Consider the following 15,567-nt stretch of genomic DNA (forward strand, 5'->3'; position numbering starts at 1 on the left):
TCCCCGACAGCCTGGGGGTAGATGGGACTTGCCCTCGTCCCCCTCCCAAGGTCTCACTATGGCCCCTGAGTCCCCCCGTACCCATACCCTGCTCTGGGTACAGCCCCTCGCACCCCCCTGCACCCCTGCTCTTGGGGATGGGCTGCCCCTGCATGGGGATGGGAGGGTGGGGACAGCGGGGGACACATCCTCCCCTGGCATCTGAGGTCCCCGAGGGGACAGGGCAAAGGCACAGGGCACAGCTGGCATGTCCCAACACTTCAAGCCCCCCCACCCCCCATCTTGTCCCCTTCTCCCCCACTCCCCACCAGCTCCTGGCTGTTGTCGGGCTCCAGGGACACTGCTGGGCTCCTCCTGGATGGCCCAACATCACAACAAAGCTCTACGATTTACACCATCACCCCCAACAAACAGTCTTCTGTTGCCTTTCTTTTTCACCTTTTTTCTTTCACACGACTGATGGGCTCCTGCCTTTCACTCCAGAACACACCAATGTCCTGAAACACCAAAGAACCCCAAGAGATGGACCCGGTGCAACTGGCTCAGGGGGACAATTCACCGGGGTCTGGTTGGGGTTTCCTCGTTGCTTCAGTGACAGTGGTCATGCACAAGACAATCAGCCCTTTTTGGGAAAGGAAACACGTATTTCTGGGTGCCAAACCTGGCCTAGTGCTGTTCCCCAGCACAGGCTGCCGGGAGAGGTGCAGCTCTGGGAAAAGCCACCTTCAGCAGCTCCCATCCAGGCGGGAACGGGGAGGCTGCTGGTTTCCCAAAACAAGCTATTTGGTGCTTGGAGGTTTATTTTTAGACTCCGGACTTGGTGTCGTAGATGCAGAACCTCAGCTCCTTGTGTGGGGGATGGAGCCTCAAGTCACCTGGGGTGGGTTGACCCTGGCTGGAGCCCAGGTGCCCCCCAGAGCTGCTCCATCACTCCCCCTCCTGTACTAGACAGGGCAGAAAGGTGTAACGAAAGGCTGGTGGGTCGAGAGAAGGACAGGGACAGATCACTCACCAATTACCATCATGGTCAAAACAGACTCAACTTAGAGGAAAAAAGTCATCTAATTTCTTACCAAGCAAAAGAGAGTAGAGCCATGAGAAATAAACCCAAATCTTCAAACACCTCCCCCCAGCCCTCCCTTCTTCCCGGGCTCAACTTCACTCCCCAATTCTACCTACTCCCTCCCAGCAGCACAGGGGGACGGGGAATGGGGGCTGTGGTCAGGTCATCACCCCTTGTCTCTGCTGCTCCTTCCTCCTCAGGGGAAGACTCCTCACACTCCTCCCTGCTCCAGCGTGGGGTCCCTCCCACGGCAGACAGTCCTCCACCAACTTCTCCAACGTGAGTCCTTCCCACGGGCTGCAGTTCTTCACCAACTGCTCCAGCGTGGGTCCCCCACGGGGTCCCAAGTCCTGCCAGCAAACCTGCTCTGGCGTGGGCTCCTCTCTCCACGGATCCACAGGTCCTGCCAGGAATCTGCTCCAGAGTGGGCTTCCCACGGGGTAACAGCCTCCTTCAGGTGTCTCCACCTGCTCCGGTGTGGGGTCCTCCAGGGGTTGCAGGTGGAATCTCTACACCCCCTCATCCTCCCTCCATGGGCTGCAGGGGGACAGCCTGCTTCACCATGGTCTTCACCACGGGCTGCAGGGGAATCTCTGCTCTGGCGCCTGCAGCACCTCCTGCCCCTCCTTCTGCACTGACCTGGGTGTCTGCAGATGTTCTTACATCTTAATCTGGCTGCAAAAGCTGTTGATCCTTTTTTTTTTCCTTCTTATCTCTTTTGTCCCAGAGGTGCTGCCACCGTTGATGATGGGCTTGGCCTTGGCCAGCAGCGGGTCCGTCTTGGAGCCGGCTGGCATAGGCTCTGTCAGACACAGGGGAAGCTTCTAGCAGCTTCTCACAGAAGCCACCCCTGTAGCCCCCCCGCTACCAAAACCTTGCCACGCAAACGCTGAACATCACCCCACAGGCAGGAATTCTGCACCTGAAACTGAGCAGCCTGGTGCGTCCCGCAGCTCGTGCCCACCTGGTGAGTGACTTTTCTTTCTGCAGGGGATTTAGAATATTTCCTTTCCTTTAGAGTCTTGTCAGGGATTTGGAATAAATGCTGGTGAGGGGGAGTGGGGCAGAGCAGGGTTCTGCACCAGGGATCCGTGTGCGGTCCCGTCCTGCCCTGGAGCAACAGTCTGTTCTGCTGTCAGGGTGCTGGTGCAGGTGGTTTGGTGGGATCTCCAGACCCTCTTTGGGGGTAGGTGCAGACCTTCTTCCCCTTCTGCTCTCTTGCGGCTGTAACCCCCATCCCCCTCCCTCTGCCTCCCTTCCCCTCCCTCTTCTCCAGCTCTGGACGCAGATGTGGCTCCCCACGAGCCCTGGGGGCCTCCTGAGTTCTTTGGTGACTCTGCACGTCCTGCGGCTGGGATCAGGTAGGGATCCTGCAGGGCTGGCAGGGGGGTTTGCCATCTCTGGGTGGCAGCTGTGGGGCAGGGGCGATGCCGTGGGGTGGGGGGAGCCAATCCCAGAGCTTGGCCCAGCATGGGTTTTACTTTCCCTTGGGCTCTCTCTGCAATACGTCCCTTGCCCTGGGGGCACCTTCGGTCCCATCCTGCAGCGCTCCCCTCAAACGTTTCTGGCTTGCACCAGGGCTGGGTGGGGTGGAGGTCGGTTTCTGGAGCACGTTCCTGCTTCCAGGAAACCTCCTTCCCCTTCCAGTCCTCCCACTCCCTCTCCAGTTTCTCCACTGTCTTTGGACCACAGGGAGGGCAAAGTAATGCCCATGGGATGGAGCGTGCACCAAGGTCACGCCAAGCTCACCCCTTGCCCGTCCCTAAATTAACTCAGGTATAATCTCCATGTCTCTGTGTCCTTCTCCATTAACAAGCTGACTTCATCGTGGTGGGACCAGACCGCCCTCTCCGGGTCACTGTTGGGCAGGACATCGTGCTGCCATGTCACTTGTCCCCCAGCATGGACACTCGGAGCTTGGACATCAGGTGGATCCGGCACCAGGTCTCTGAAACGGTGCACCACTACCGAAACGGAGAGGACCTGTACAGGGAGCAGATGGAGGAATATGATGGGAGGACAGAGTTGGTCAGGGATGGTCTCTCCCGTGGACGCCTGGACTTGCGAATCTCTGGGTCAAGACCCTCTGATGATGGTCAGTACGTCTGCACTGTGACAGATGGTGCCTCTTATGGAGAAGCTACGGTGGATGTGGAGGTGGCAGGTTTGTGTCCGGTGCGGTGTTTGCAGGGGCTGGTGCGGGTGTCCCTGGGTTTGTGTGTCCCTCCCCAGAGCTCTGTCCCATCCTCAGGTGTGTGGATGAGGTGCTGCAGGACAGGAGGCGTTGAAAGAGGTGGGGTGCGAGGGGGCTGTTGCCTGCAGTGCCTGCCCAGGAGGGAGCACGCAGGTGGTGCTGGAGGTGTTTTGGGGCAGAGCCGCATGGCTGCGGTGGCTTTGCTGGGTGTGCGCGGTGTCTGTGAAGGGTGTCCTGGTGATGTTGTGAAGGCCCTGGGGACGAGGTGCTGAGCAGCTCCTTGGGCTGAGAGCAGGGGCTGCAGCCAAGCCAAGGCTGGGACCTGATGCTGTTAGGTGTGGAGTTGGGAAGAGATCTCTTCCTGGGACTGAGCAGCTGGATCTTTGCTTTGGCATTGCCATTTACGCCGTAGGAGACCGGGCACGTTGTCTGGAAGCGTTGGGGCTTCTTGAACAAAGACGGGTGGGTGCTGATGCTGCCTTGAGGCGCTGAAGCTCAGCAGCTGGGTCTTGCTCTGCCGGGCTGTTTTGTGGGAGATCTGGAGTTGTTTGGCATCAATGCTCTGCAGTTCCTGCACAAGTCGGGGTGGTTTTGGTGGACGGTCCTGTAGCCCTGGTGGGACCTGTGATGTGTCTGTTATCGGATTTGGTTGTCACCTTTGAGTTGAGTCCTTCCCACACTGACCCCAACCACGGGCTCTTCCCCAGCCACAGGCTCTGTCCCTCAGCTCTCCCTGGAGGCTTACGAGGACGGAGGCATCCGGGTGGTGTGTCGATCGGCCGGCTGGTACCCACAACCGGAGGTGCTGTGGAAAGATCCCAAAGGGCAGCATCTCCCCTCGGTCTCCCAGAGACATTCCTCCGATGAGAGGGGCCTGTTTGACATAGAAGGCATCATCGTTGTGACCGGTAACAGACATGGGAAATGGTCCTGCGTGGTCAGGAACAGCCGCCTCAACCAGGAGCAGGAGACATCCCTGCACATCTCAGGTGCTTTGAGCAGCTTTGATCTGGGGTTCCCGGTGCAAGGTGTGGGGTGTGGGGGCACGGGAGGGGTGTGCACCTTCACAGCAGTTTTAGCGCACCAGAGAACCGGAGCCTCGTGCGCTTCAGGTGAGCATTGGTATGTGCAGGGGAGAGAGAGGACTATGTCTCCTTGAGGCCAGGGCTCCCAGGACAAGGGGCTTGTGAGCTAGAGCTTTGGGGCATTTGTCTTTTTGTTCTTCTGCTCAAAGACGGGACTCTAAAACCATCCCTTTGCCTGCTGATGTTCTTGTTTCTCAGCTCCCTTTTTCCACATTGCCCGTCCCTGGATGGTTGGTGTAGGTGTGCTCCTCGTGCTTTCACTTGTGTTCCTTGGCCTCGGTGCTTATCTGTGGAGAAGGAAAGGTAAGTGGTGTCAGAAGAATGTTTTGCCTTCACCAAAAAGCTCTTTGGGCAAAGGAAGGAAGGGCACAAGGACACATGGCAGGATGTGGGCAAGAGGACAGGGAGCATGGCCAGAGGGTCTGGCTGGTGGGAAAGCCTAAGAGACCCTCTTGAGATGTTCCCAGGGATGAAGCCAGCTGCTGTCCTGACCCCCTCTTCCTCTGGCTTTGCTTTTCAGTGCTGCAGTCCCGAGAGCTGGGTGAGTCCTTTTGGCCCCTTCCACCAGCAAAACCTGCTGGCAAAGGAGCCCCCCTGGGAGGGACTTGGGTTTGGATGGCTCCTGAAGTTACGGCTGAACTGCAGAGTGCCTGGGTGGGCTGATGGGGGGATGGGTAGGCAGGGATCCATTCCCTGGGGTCTGGGGTTTTTTTGCACTCCCCAAAGAGAAGTAGTTGAGGGTCAGCCCGAACTCTGTCTGCTCCTGTGGGAGCAACCATGGGATGAGAAGCTGTCCCCTCTGATCACTTAGTGCTTTTGGTTTTGCCTTCCAGCAAAAACAGATGCATTACTGGGTGAGTGTCCATGATCTCCGTCACGGCGTGGGGTGCTGTTCCTGGCACTTTGTGCTCGGCCCTTTCCCTCCTTGCCCATCCTCTCCATCCCTGCATCCCTGGGCTCTGGGAAAGCCAAAGGTGATGCGCCTGGGAGGGTGGGCAGCTCAGATAGACCAGACATGGGTTGTCCCCTCTCCCCTGCCTGGAGCCCTGAGCACCAGCCATGGGACGTGACCAGGCTAGCAGGGAGTCATTCCCAGGTTTTGGGGGTTTTTCACACTCCCCAAAGAGGAGCCGGAACTCTGTCTGCTCCTGTGGGAGCAGCCATGGGATGAGAAGTTCCCCCCTCTGATTATGTAATGCTTTTCTTTTTCCTTTCCAGAGGAACAAACTGCAGAAATAATGGGTGAGTCTCTGTGAGCTCCGTCACGGCACAGGATCATATCCTGGGCTTTCTGTACTCAGCCCTTTCCCTCCTTGACCGTCCTCTCCATCCCTGCATCCCCTGGCTCTGGGAAAGCCCAAGGCGATGTGCCTGGCAGGGTGGGCAGCTCGGGGACACCAGCCCACGCCTGGACCCTCGCCCCTGCCCAGAGGTGCTGGGCACCGGCTGGGGGATGTGACCAGCTCTTGTCTCTCCTTGTAGCCTGGAGAAAGTTTCTGCTTCCCCATCATCCAGGTAATCCCGTATTTTAGTGCCCTCCCTCTCCTTGTGTGCAAGGGGCATCTGGGCTGGGCAGTGCACGGGACTGGCCGTGCCTGGGTGTGTTTGGGGACTCAGACACCCCAGACCAGGGCACTAGCCTGTTCTCCAGCCTGTTTTCTTGCCTTTCCAAGGCATTGTGAGGGCCATCGCTGGGGCCAAGAGGAGCCCTCTCCCACCCCCCTGACAGCCCGTGCACTGCCCAGACCCAGCCACTGCCTCCCCACCCTGCTCCTCCCTGCTGGGGCTGCAGCCCCACCGGTGCCTGTTCCCAGGGGACCCAGCTGGGCCGTGGCCGTGCTGGGGCCGGCCCCGTGATGGGCATCTCTCGGAGGAAGGAGATGCCCCGTGTGCTGCCCCGCGGGGCAGAGCCTGGCCCCAGGGGGCTCAAACCCTGCCCAGGACGCAGCTCTGCCCCTGAGGCTCTGCCTCCTCCTGTCCCCTGCAGACGTGGTGACCCTGGATCCAAACTCGGCTCATCCTGAACTTCTCCTGTCAGCAGATGGGAGAAGTGTGAGATGGGGAAGAGCACGGCAGGACCTGCCCGACACCCCGGAGAGATTTGACACTCGGTGCTGTGTGCTGGGCCAGGAGGGGTTCAGGGAGGGGAGGCACTGCTGGGGGGTGGAGGTGAAGGGGGAGCTGGGAGGTTATTCCTGGTGGGCTGTGGGGGTGGCCAGGGGCTCTGTGGACAGGAAGGGGGATATAGATCTGAGCCCTGCGGGAGGGATCTGGGGGGTGCAGAACTGGAAAGGGCGTTTTGTGTCTCTCACCTCTCCTCCCACGTCCCTCTTTTGGGCCCCCAGGAGATTCTGGGTCTGTCTGGACTGCACGCAGGGGCTGGTGACTTTCATCGATGCCGACAGCGGGGTCGAGATCTTCACTTTCCCATCAGCCTCGTTCAATGGAGAGATCATCCGCCCCTGGTTTTTGCTGGGGACAGAGGAAACCCAGCTGTGCCTGAGGGACAGCACCTCTGGCACCCTCTGCCCCCCTTCCATCCCCACCACAGCCCTGGACAGCCCCTGCCCTGCTGCAGACACTGCCCGCTCTCCTCTCCTCCATCCCGCAGCAGCACATGTCCCTCTCGGCCCTGCCCAAGCCCACCCTGCCCAGGCACAGCACCGTGGCCTTCAATAAAGCTTTGCGGGTGACCATGGAGTCTGGCCGTGCTGGTTCCTGGGGGCTTTTTGTCCTGATTCCTGCCTGCCCGGGAAGGCCATTTGCAGCCAGCGCAGTTGGAGCAGTGCTTGGAGCAGGAGCCTGGGGGCAGCTCCCTGCAGGATGAGCACGGGCAGTGGGGGACAGAGGCGGGGGGGCACTCAGAACTCAGGCACCCCCTTCTCTTCCTTCTGGGCACCCCCAAACTTTGCCAGCACCCCGTGTCCCCAGGATGCCCCTGCTCTCTCAGCATCCTTCTCCACCACACAATCCTGTTGGGAGCAAGACTGATTTGTCTTTCCCTAATCCCCTTCCTCGCTGGGCACTCGGGACAGGCGGCTGCGGCTCGTTGCTGCTTTTGGGGATGGGGCTGAGTGTGCGAAAGCATCTTGGTAACCGAGTGGCTTTAGGTGCAGCAGCAGAGGAACCTTCTGAGTGCAGAAAGAATTTCCCAACCTGGGGCTCTTTTAAAGTGATATTTAGCAATATTGATGGCTGTGGCTGCTGCTGCTGTGGGGTTTGGTGCTGCAGTGGGGACTGTGGGATCAGATAGGTGGGATGGGATGGGGTGAGGTGGGAAGGTGTTGGGAGCGGGGGACGGGGGCGACCGAGCCCGGCAGGGCACGGGAAAGGGCAGGGGATACGCAGGAAGGGGCTGGGGGTGCGGGAAACAAGAACCAAGCTGAGCCTGGGCAGCCAGTACCGATGCCGGAGCCGCTCCTGGTGATGCCGCCGCCAGCAGCGCTGCGCAGGTAACGGCAGGAGGATGGCCAGGGCTGGGGACGGGACCCCCCACTGCACCCACACGGGGGGAGTCTGCGGGACCTCCTTCTACCCCCACCACCCCCATCCCCTTCTGCCCTTTCCAGACCCCCCGGGAGCTGGGTCTGGGCTCCCCCAGTACCCATACCCTGCTCTGGGTACAGCCCCTCACACCCCCCTGCACCCCTGCTCTTGGGGATGGGCTGCCCCTGCATGGGGACGGGAGGGTGGGGACAGCGGGGGACACGTCCTCCCCTGGCATCTCTCGGAGGAAGGAGATGCCCCGTGTGGTGCCCCGCGGGGCAGAGCCTGGCCCCAGGGGGCTCAAACCCTGCCCAGGACGCAGCTCTGCCCCTGAGGCTCTGCCTCCTCCTGTCCCCTGCAGACGTGGTGACCCTGGATCCAAACTCGGCTCATTCCCAACTTCTCCTGTCAGCGGATGGGAGAAGTGTGAGATGGGGAAGAGCACGGCAGGACCTGCCCGACACCCCGGAGAGATTTGACACTCGGTGCTGTGTGCTGGGCCAGGAGGGGTTCAGGGAGGGGAGGCACTGCTGGGGGGTGGAGGTGAAGGGGGAGCTGGGAGGTGATGCCTGGTGGGCTGTGGGGGTGGCCAGGGGCTCTGTGGACAGGAAGGGGGATCCGGCCCTGAGCCCTGAAGGAGGGATCTGGGGGGTGCAGCACTGGGAAGGGCACTTTGTGTCTCTCACCTCTCCTCCCCTGTCCCTGGGCTGGGTCCCCAGGAGATTCTGGGTCTGTCTGGACTGCAGGCAGGGGCTGGTGACTTTCATCGATGCTGAGAGTGGGGTCCAGATCTTCGCTTTCACACCAGCTTTGTTCAATGGTGAGATCATCCGCCCCTGGTTTTGGGTGATGTCGTGGTTTTACCCCATGTAGCAGCTGAGCACCACGCAGCCACTCACTCAGTTCCCCCTCATCTGGATGGGGGAGAGTATTGGAAGAGTGAAAGTGAGAAAACTCCTGGGTTGAGATAAAGAGAATCTAATAGATAAATCAAAAGCAACGAGTACAAGCAAAGCAAACCAAGGAGTTCATTCCCCACTTCCCATTGCAGGCAGCTATTCAGCCATCTCCAGGAAAGCAGGGCTCCTTCGCATGGAACGGTGACTTGGGAAGACAAATGCCATCACTCCGAATGCTGCTGCCCCCCCTCTTCCTCCTCGCCTTCCCCCAGCCCCTTATAAACTGAGCATGATGTCATATGGGATGGAATATCCCTTTGGTCCGTTGGGGTCAGCTGTCCTGGCTGTGTCCCCTCCCAACTCTTTGGGCACCCCCAGCCATCCCGCTGGCGGGGCCGTGTGAGAAGCAGCAAAGGCCTTGGCTCTGTGTGAGCACTGCTCAACAACGACAGCTCCAGATAACAAAAACATCTCTCTGTTATTAACACTGTTGCCAGCACAAATCCAAACCATAGCCCCATACTAGCTACTGTGAAGACAATTAACCCTCTCAGCTGAAACCAGGACAGGTGGGGTGAGAACTGGCTGAATGGAGGGCCCAGAGTGTCTGTTCTAGTGGACCACTTCCCACGCTGGGTTACAGGATCTTCCTTGAGAAGATACTTTGCTTTCACGCTCAGTAAAGAGCCACCTCCAGAGGCTGTGGGTAGCTGTCCCTCTTTGATCCATCAATCCCACAGTCCCTAGCAATGGATCCCAGCTGCTGGGCTTCCCTGCCTTCTAGTTCCAGCCTGTAAGCCCCACCATCCCAGCATGGGAGCCACCAGGGAACAAGTGTCTTCACCTGCCTGATGGACAAAACTGTTGCCCGCATCTCCCAGCTCGATCAGGGATAGGAACCAGGTCATTTCTGCCTCTGCCCCTTCTCAGGGCAAGAGTCCACAGTGTGGACATCCACTGTGTCTCCTTGACCGCAAGAATAATGATTATAGTTCAGAGCGGAGTCCCTGGTTTAGTCGCAGTGATCGTTTGTGTGACCCGAAACTTGGAGATGTTTGTCTCTGTGCCTGTCTGCTTGGCATCAGGGCAGGACACCTTCTTCTCAGTACCTGTCTACATCGTTTCAGAGCAAGAGACCTTCTTCTCAATGCCCGTCCGCGTGACCTCAGAGCAAGAGACCTGCTTCTCAGTGCATGTTTGTCCAGCCTCAGAGCTCAGTGCCTCCCACAGGGAGATGGACAACCAGCCCGTTCCCAGGGAAAAACTGACCAATCCCCATAAACCCCCTTTTCCCTTTTTATCATCAATGCCCTGGAATATCTCTCATTAGTTTGGGTCATCTGCTTGGTTGTGTCCAGTCTCAACATCAAGGCCTTGACGCTGTGCCACCACTATTGAGATCCATTGCTGTTTTGGTCATAAATCCTTGTAGGGGGTTGACCTTGGCTGGACACCAGGTGCCCACCAAGCTGCTCCATCACTCCCCTCCTCAGCAGGACAGGGAGGGGAGAAAAAATAAGATGGAAAACCAACTTGTGGTTCAAAATAAAGGCAGTTTAATAAAGCAAAAGCAAAAGGCCATGAGCATAAGGAAAGGAAAACCAAAAGATTTATTCTCTGTTTCCCATCAGCAGGCGATGTCCAGCCACTTTCCAGAAAGCAGGGCTTCAGTACACGTAGGGGTTGCTCTGGAAAACAAACATCATAACCAACCAATGCCTCCTGCTCCTCCTCCTTTCTGTCAGCTTTTATTACTTTTCTTGAGGCATCAGCACCCACTGTACTTCGCCATCAGGCTCGGGGGCTCCCCAGACTGCAGCGGCTCATGCCCACAGCCCCTCCTGGCCCCCCAGGCCCTGCCTTCCTCCCACACCCCTCTGCCTCACCACCCCGGCTCTTTACCTGATCTGTGCTTCCAAATGACGACTCCGGCGATGATGGCGATGACAGCCAGCATGGCAGCAATCACACCCAACACGATGGCCAACAGGTTGGACTCCGGCTCTGGGGGTGAGCAGGGCCGTGAGGAGGGGAAGGGGAACCACCCCAGCCCACCGCTCCACGTGCCCAAGGCCACCGGGCTCACCCCACGCAAAGAGCCCGGGCTCGGGCAGGCTGGCGTGCTCCACGCGGCACCGGTACTTGTCCTTCTCCTCCGGGCGGGCCGCGATGGAGGCCCAGGTGTAGTAGGTGCCGTCGCTGTTGGGCGCGATGCTGCCCCACTCGGTCTCGTGGTCCCTGACCTCGCCGTCCTTCAGCCAGCTCACCGTGATGGGCCGCGGGTAGAAGCCGTAAGCGCGGCAGTGCAAGGTCAGGATCCCGGGGGTCTCCTTCCCTGACACTCGGACCGTGGGGCGCTCTGCGGAAGGGGTGGCGGTGAGGGCTGGCACACAGGCCCACGCTGGCCGGTCCCCAGGGTCCCCGTCTCGCCCTCACCTTTCCTCTCCAGCACGGCCTGCCCGTAGCTCACGTATTTCCTCAGCCACTCGACGCAGGTGTTCTGCAGGTACTGCTTCAGTCTCTCAGCTTCAGTCCTGGCCTCCTCCCACTTCCTCTTGGTGATTTGTGCTGCTGCGTCCACCGCAGTGAACGTCATCGTGTCCATGTCAAAGGTGATGAAGTCCCTCCCGTCGTAGGCGAACTGATAATACCCCCTGGTGCCACCATCCTCCAGGAGGTCACAGCCGTACATGCACTGCCACGTGTGAGCCCCTGAAACGTGACCAGGGAGATGGGGCTGAGGGGCTGCCGCAGCCCTGGGCCTTCAGTGGGGCACGGACCCCCCGATACCACCCCCCACTCCAGCCCTGTGTGAGGCCCAGGGATATCGGGCACCGGCACCAGAGCTGCCCCCCCGTCCTGCCCGGGGCCCACAGCACTCGGGGCATCATGTACAGCTGTGACACAGACCCCCTGCACCCAGGGTATGGCAGCTTGAACTCCAGAGATCATGGTCCTTTAGGAACAAACATGGTTCTTGGCCCCACACCAGGATCCTGCAACAGGAAGCAAATACACCGCTGGTACCATCGGGTTAGCAGGTGTCCCCTCAGGCACCGGGAGGGGACAAGGGCCGCCTGCAAGCAACAGCCTCAGCAGACACATCCCACCAGGCCCCTGCCCATCCCACCACAGGATGGTCTCCCCACAGGACTCACGTCTGGTTGAAGCTGCTGCCATCCACCCACTCCAGCCGCTCGCCTTGTCTCCGCAGCCCAAGCCAGACATCGGTGTTGCCCTTGAGGCGCAAGAGAAACTCCTGAGTAGGAAAGAGAGAAGCCAACGGTCAGGAGCTGCTGCTGGCCCCACACCACTCACTGCCCCGGCACCACACTGGTCCCTGCCGGCCTGGCAGGCAGCCCCAGCCCTGCACCACCACCACTGGCCCTGGGATGGCAGCAGCTCCCTCCCAACGGCTGCTCCAACAAGCTCCAGCGCTTCTCAACGAGCTCACCAGCCCCGGGCTCCATACCCAGGGTCTGCACCCAACCCAGGAACCCCACTTCCTTCACACACCCCACCCTCCAGCCACAACAGCCCCCCACTCACCATTTCCCACTCCCTCTGGAGCACAGCCAGTGAGGCCCCGTGCAAGGAGCACCGCTCCTGGCTCCACTTCCAGCTCCCCTCCTCCTTCGAGAGGTAGTAGCAGATGTTGCGATACCCAACCCAGTCATCAGGACAGGCCAGCACTGGAGTTGGACAACCTTCATGTCTTCCTGCTGGAGAGGGAAAAGGAGAAGAGAAGAAGGTCAGAGGATTCTCCTTTGCAGGGAGCAGAGGACACAGCTCTGGAGGGCAGGGAAGGAGGCAGGGATCCCCAATTTGCTACCAGGGACCAAGAAGGAACAGACACCCCAGGGGTTAACAGCCTGTCCCCACACACAGGTGGGGGGGGTCCCTGCTCCCTGCCCCACTCCCACCTGAGCGGAGGATACCGAGGGTGGGTCTCAGCCCTGTTTTACAAACGGATGAGCACACAGGATTAAAGGGGGACAGGAGGACAGGGCTGCTCCCCTGCAACTCCCAGAGGCAGCTCAGCTGGAAGAGCTCCGGCATCACTCGAGAGGGCCGTGCGGCGACAGGACGAGGGGAAATAGTCTCAACCAGAGGGTTTTACCCCAGAGGGCTGATGCAGCCCAGATCTAAGGGGGACACGGGCACATCCCAGCGCCTGGCTACTCCCCGCTGCTGGCACAGGACGGGGACAGCGCAGGCCCAGCCCGCCCAAGGCCAGCACACTATTCACCCCAGGGGTGCTGGCGGCGGCTGGGCCAAGCAGCTCCCGCCCTGCCGGTGCCCTGAAGGGTTCCCAAGCCCGACAGACTCAGCACGGCTCCCCGCCCGGCACGGCTCAGGGCACAGCGGCAAGGGGGAGCCCACAACCGGCCGCTCCCTCAGCGGCCCCAGGAGGGAGGCGCGAAAGCCAGGGGGGAACACGGTGGGCAACAAGGGGATGGGGGAGCAACAAGGGGACAGGGAGCCCTCCCCGCACCCCACAACCGCCCAACGAGTGGCCGGGCCCGAGCACCACCGCCCGCCCGTCCCTACCTCCACTGCTGCCACCACCCAGGGGCGCCCGGACTATTCTGAGGAGACAAGGGGGAGCTGGGGGGCCGGGGCTCCGCTCTTCAGAGGGCTCGCGTGGACGCCCACCGCTCCCACCAATCAGTGCGCAAAAGGCGAGGAGCGGCGGGAGTAGCCGCCATTGTGGCCTGTCACAAGAGGAGGAGGTGACACGCGCTGAAGGGGCCCCGCTCTATAATAAACTTGTAATAAACTGTATAATAACCTGCTAGAAAATGAGAAGCCCTACGCCCTGTTCACTGACGGGTCCTGTCGCATCGTGGGAAAGCATGGGAGGAGGAAGGCTGCTGTATGGAGTCCTACACGGCGAGTCACAGAAGCTGCAGAAGGAGAAGGTGAATCGAGTCAGTTTGGGGAAGTGAAATTCATCCAGCTGGCTCTAGACATTACTGAGGGAGAAAAGCGGCTCGTGCTCTGTCTACTCACTCGTGGATGGTGGGCAATGCCCTGTGGGGGTGGTTACAGCAATGGCAGCAGAGCAACTGGCAGCGCAGAGGCAAACCCATCTGAGCTGCTGAATTATGGCAAGATATTGCTGCCCGGCTGGAGAAGCTGGTTGTGAAAGTCTGTCAGGTAGATGCCCACATACATAAGAGTGGGGCCACTGAGGAGCATCAAAACAACCAGCAGTGGATCAGGCTGCTGAGGTTGCCGTGGCTCGGGGTGGATGTGGACTGGCACTGTAAGGGTGAACGGACCCAGTGGCGCGGTTGGGGCGGGCCGGTGCCGCGGTTGGCTGCTTCCCCCGCCACTCCTCGCCTTTTGCACGCTGATTGGTGGGACCAGTGGGCGTCCGCGCTCCTCCTTTAAGGAGTGGAGCCCCGCCCACCCGCTCCCCCTTGTCTCCTCAGAGCAGTCCGGGCGCACCTGGGCGGCGGAGGCGGCAGCAGCAGCAGCAGCAGCAGCAGCAGCAGCAGCAGCAGCAGCAGCAGCAGCAGCAGCAGCAGCAGCAGCAGCAGCGCAGGCAGGGGCCGGGTGGGCTGTGCTCCTGCTCCTCCTCGTGCTGTTGCCGCCGCTGCTGCTTGGGCCCGGCCGCTCGTTGGGCGGTTGTGGGGTGCGGGTAGGGCTCCCCCGTCCCCGTGTTGCTCGTCGTGTTCCCCCCTGGCTTTCCCGCCTCCCTCCTGGGGCCACTGAGGGAGCGGCCGGTTGTGGGCTCCCCCTTGCCGCTGTGCCCTGAGCCGTGCCGGGCGGGGAGCCGTGCTGAGTCTGTCGGGCTTGGGAACCCTTCAGGGCACCGGCAGGGCGGGAGCTGCTTGGCCCAGCCGCCGCCAGCACCCCTGGGGTGAATAGTGTGCTGGCCTTGGGCGGGCTGGGCCTGCGCTGTCCCCGTCCTGTGCCAGCAGCGGGGACTGAGGGGCTGTTGTGGTTGCAGAGGGGTCAAGGAAAGGGGGGTTCCTGGGTTGGGTGTAGATGGCAGAAACTTCAAACACATGTGAGTCCCGTGGGGACACCTTCTGCAGTGGGACAGGCAGGGGCCTGGTGGGACGTGTCTGCCGAGGCTGTTGCTTGTAGGCAGCCCTCGTCCCCTCCCGGTGCCTGAGGGGACTCCCGCTAACCCGATGGTACCAGCGGTGTATTTGCTTCCTGTTGCAGGATCCTGGTGCAGGGCCAAGAACCACGTTTGTTCCTGAAGGACCATGATCTCTGGAGTTCAAGCTGCTCAAAGCAACGGCCTTATCTGTGCAGCAAGGCCTCAGTTCTGCTGGGAACCACGTGAGGGAGGTGGTGGAGAAAGGTCCTTCCCTGTGCTGGGGACTGTTGGGTTTCCGTGGCAAGGGTTTGGTAGCGGGGGGGCTTCTCTGAGGAGATGTCAGGAGCTGCTCCCATGTTGGATGGAGTCACTTCCAGCCGCCTCCAGGACCAACCTGCCACAGGCGGACCAACCTGCCACAGGCCAAGGCTGAGCCCATCAGTGACAATGGCAGCGCCTCTGGGATAAGATATTTAAGAAGGGGAAAAACCCTGCTGCGCAACAGCATGCAGAGAGGAGTGAGAAGATGCGAGAGGAACAATTCTGCAGACACCCAGGTCAGTGCAGAAGGAGAGGGAGGAGGTGCTCCAAGTGCTGGAACAGAGATTGCCCTGCAGCCTGTGGAGGACCCCACGCTGGAACAGGTGCAGAGTGTGAGGAGTCCTCCCCCTGAGGAGGAAGGAGTGGCAGAGAGAAGGTGTGATGAACTGACCACAGCCCCTGATCTCTATCCCCCTGTGCTGCTGCAGGGGAGGAGGGAGAGAAAACTGGGAGTAAAGTTA

General features: G+C 60.3%; 4 protein-coding genes across 7 annotated transcripts; 2 read left to right on the plus strand and 2 right to left on the minus strand.

Moving 5' to 3' along the window:
• Window positions 1-148: 148 nt before the first annotated feature.
• Window positions 149-5,532, plus strand: LOC142598955 (butyrophilin subfamily 3 member A2-like). 3 transcript variants are annotated; one of them, XM_075738469.1, is made up of 6 exons: window positions 149-642; window positions 2,340-2,424; window positions 2,880-3,227; window positions 3,965-4,246; window positions 4,541-4,645; window positions 4,863-5,095. In XM_075738469.1, the coding sequence occupies exons 1-6, from the start codon at window positions 523-525 to the stop codon at window positions 5,003-5,005; spliced, it is 1,083 nt and encodes a 360-aa protein (XP_075594584.1). In that variant the 5' UTR covers window positions 149-522; the 3' UTR covers window positions 5,006-5,095. The 3 variants fall into 3 exon arrangements, with proteins under 3 accessions (XP_075594584.1, XP_075594585.1, XP_075594583.1); XM_075738470.1 differs by lacking the exon at window positions 149-642 and adding an exon at window positions 1,927-2,030 and having other exon boundaries at window positions 4,810-5,532; XM_075738468.1 differs by lacking the exon at window positions 149-642 and adding an exon at window positions 2,030-2,111 and having other exon boundaries at window positions 4,810-5,531.
• On the plus strand, window positions 5,168-7,166 carry LOC142598963 (butyrophilin subfamily 2 member A2-like). Its single transcript, XM_075738494.1, has 4 exons — window positions 5,168-5,196; window positions 5,561-5,584; window positions 5,825-5,857; window positions 6,330-7,166. Exons 2-4 carry the CDS (start codon window positions 5,581-5,583, stop codon window positions 7,019-7,021), a joined length of 729 nt encoding a protein of 242 aa, XP_075594609.1. The 5' UTR covers window positions 5,168-5,196; window positions 5,561-5,580; the 3' UTR covers window positions 7,022-7,166.
• Window positions 7,167-10,128: 2,962 nt separating this feature from the next.
• Window positions 10,129-11,460, minus strand: LOC142598962 (class I histocompatibility antigen, F10 alpha chain-like). 2 transcript variants are annotated; one of them, XM_075738492.1, is made up of 4 exons: window positions 11,164-11,460; window positions 10,814-11,086; window positions 10,630-10,731; window positions 10,129-10,415 (listed from the first exon to the last, which is right to left on the minus strand). In XM_075738492.1, exons 1-4 carry the CDS (start codon window positions 11,417-11,419, stop codon window positions 10,144-10,146), a joined length of 903 nt encoding a protein of 300 aa, XP_075594607.1. In that variant the 5' UTR covers window positions 11,420-11,460; the 3' UTR covers window positions 10,129-10,143. The 2 variants fall into 2 exon arrangements, with proteins under 2 accessions (XP_075594607.1, XP_075594608.1); XM_075738493.1 differs by having other exon boundaries at window positions 10,316-10,731; window positions 11,164-11,459.
• Window positions 11,461-11,614: 154 nt separating this feature from the next.
• On the minus strand, window positions 11,615-14,953 carry LOC142598900 (C-type lectin domain family 2 member L-like). The gene is made up of 5 exons (XM_075738300.1): window positions 14,881-14,953; window positions 13,279-13,470; window positions 12,277-12,449; window positions 11,886-11,986; window positions 11,615-11,747 (listed from the first exon to the last, which is right to left on the minus strand). Exons 1-5 carry the CDS (start codon window positions 14,951-14,953, stop codon window positions 11,615-11,617), a joined length of 672 nt encoding a protein of 223 aa, XP_075594415.1.
• Between the last annotated feature and the right edge of the window lie 614 nt (window positions 14,954-15,567).

Source organism: Balearica regulorum, chromosome 32 (genome assembly GCF_011004875.1).
Source record: "Balearica regulorum gibbericeps isolate bBalReg1 chromosome 32, bBalReg1.pri, whole genome shotgun sequence".
NCBI lineage: Eukaryota > Metazoa > Chordata > Aves > Gruiformes > Gruidae > Balearica > Balearica regulorum.

Excerpts from the sequence above, each read along its gene's own strand:
- LOC142598955 (XM_075738468.1), top strand. Across the intron at positions 4,247-4,540 it reads GACATCCCTGCACATCTCAG|CTCCCTTTTTCCACATTGCC; the intron begins GTGCTTTGAGCA and ends CTTGTTTCTCAG. Across the intron at positions 4,646-4,809 it reads TTATCTGTGGAGAAGGAAAG|GGATGAAGCCAGCTGCTGTC; the intron begins GTAAGTGGTGTC and ends AGATGTTCCCAG.
- LOC142598963 (XM_075738494.1), top strand. Across the intron at positions 5,858-6,329 it reads TCTGCTTCCCCATCATCCAG|ACGTGGTGACCCTGGATCCA; the intron begins GTAATCCCGTAT and ends TGTCCCCTGCAG.
- LOC142598962 (XM_075738492.1), bottom strand. The coding sequence starts at position 11,419 with ATGTACGGCTGTGACCTCCTGGAGGATGGTGGCACCAGGGGGTATTAT. Across the intron at positions 11,087-11,163 it reads GGCCGTGCTGGAGAGGAAAG|AGCGCCCCACGGTCCGAGTG; the intron begins GTGAGGGCGAGA and ends CCCCTTCCGCAG. Across the intron at positions 10,416-10,629 it reads CATTTGGAAGCACAGATCAG|AGCAACCCCTACGTGTACTG; the intron begins GTAAAGAGCCGG and ends TTTGTTTTCCAG.
- LOC142598900 (XM_075738300.1), bottom strand. The coding sequence starts at position 14,953 with ATGGTCCTTCAGGAACAAACGTGGTTCTTGGCCCTGCACCAGGATCCT. Across the intron at positions 12,450-13,278 it reads GGGTGGTGGCAGCAGTGGAG|CAGGAAGACATGAAGGTTGT; the intron begins GTAGGGACGGGC and ends TTCCCTCTCCAG. Across the intron at positions 11,748-11,885 it reads GGCAGCAGCTTCAACCAGAC|CGGTGTATTTGCTTCCTGTT; the intron begins GTGAGTCCTGTG and ends CGATGGTACCAG.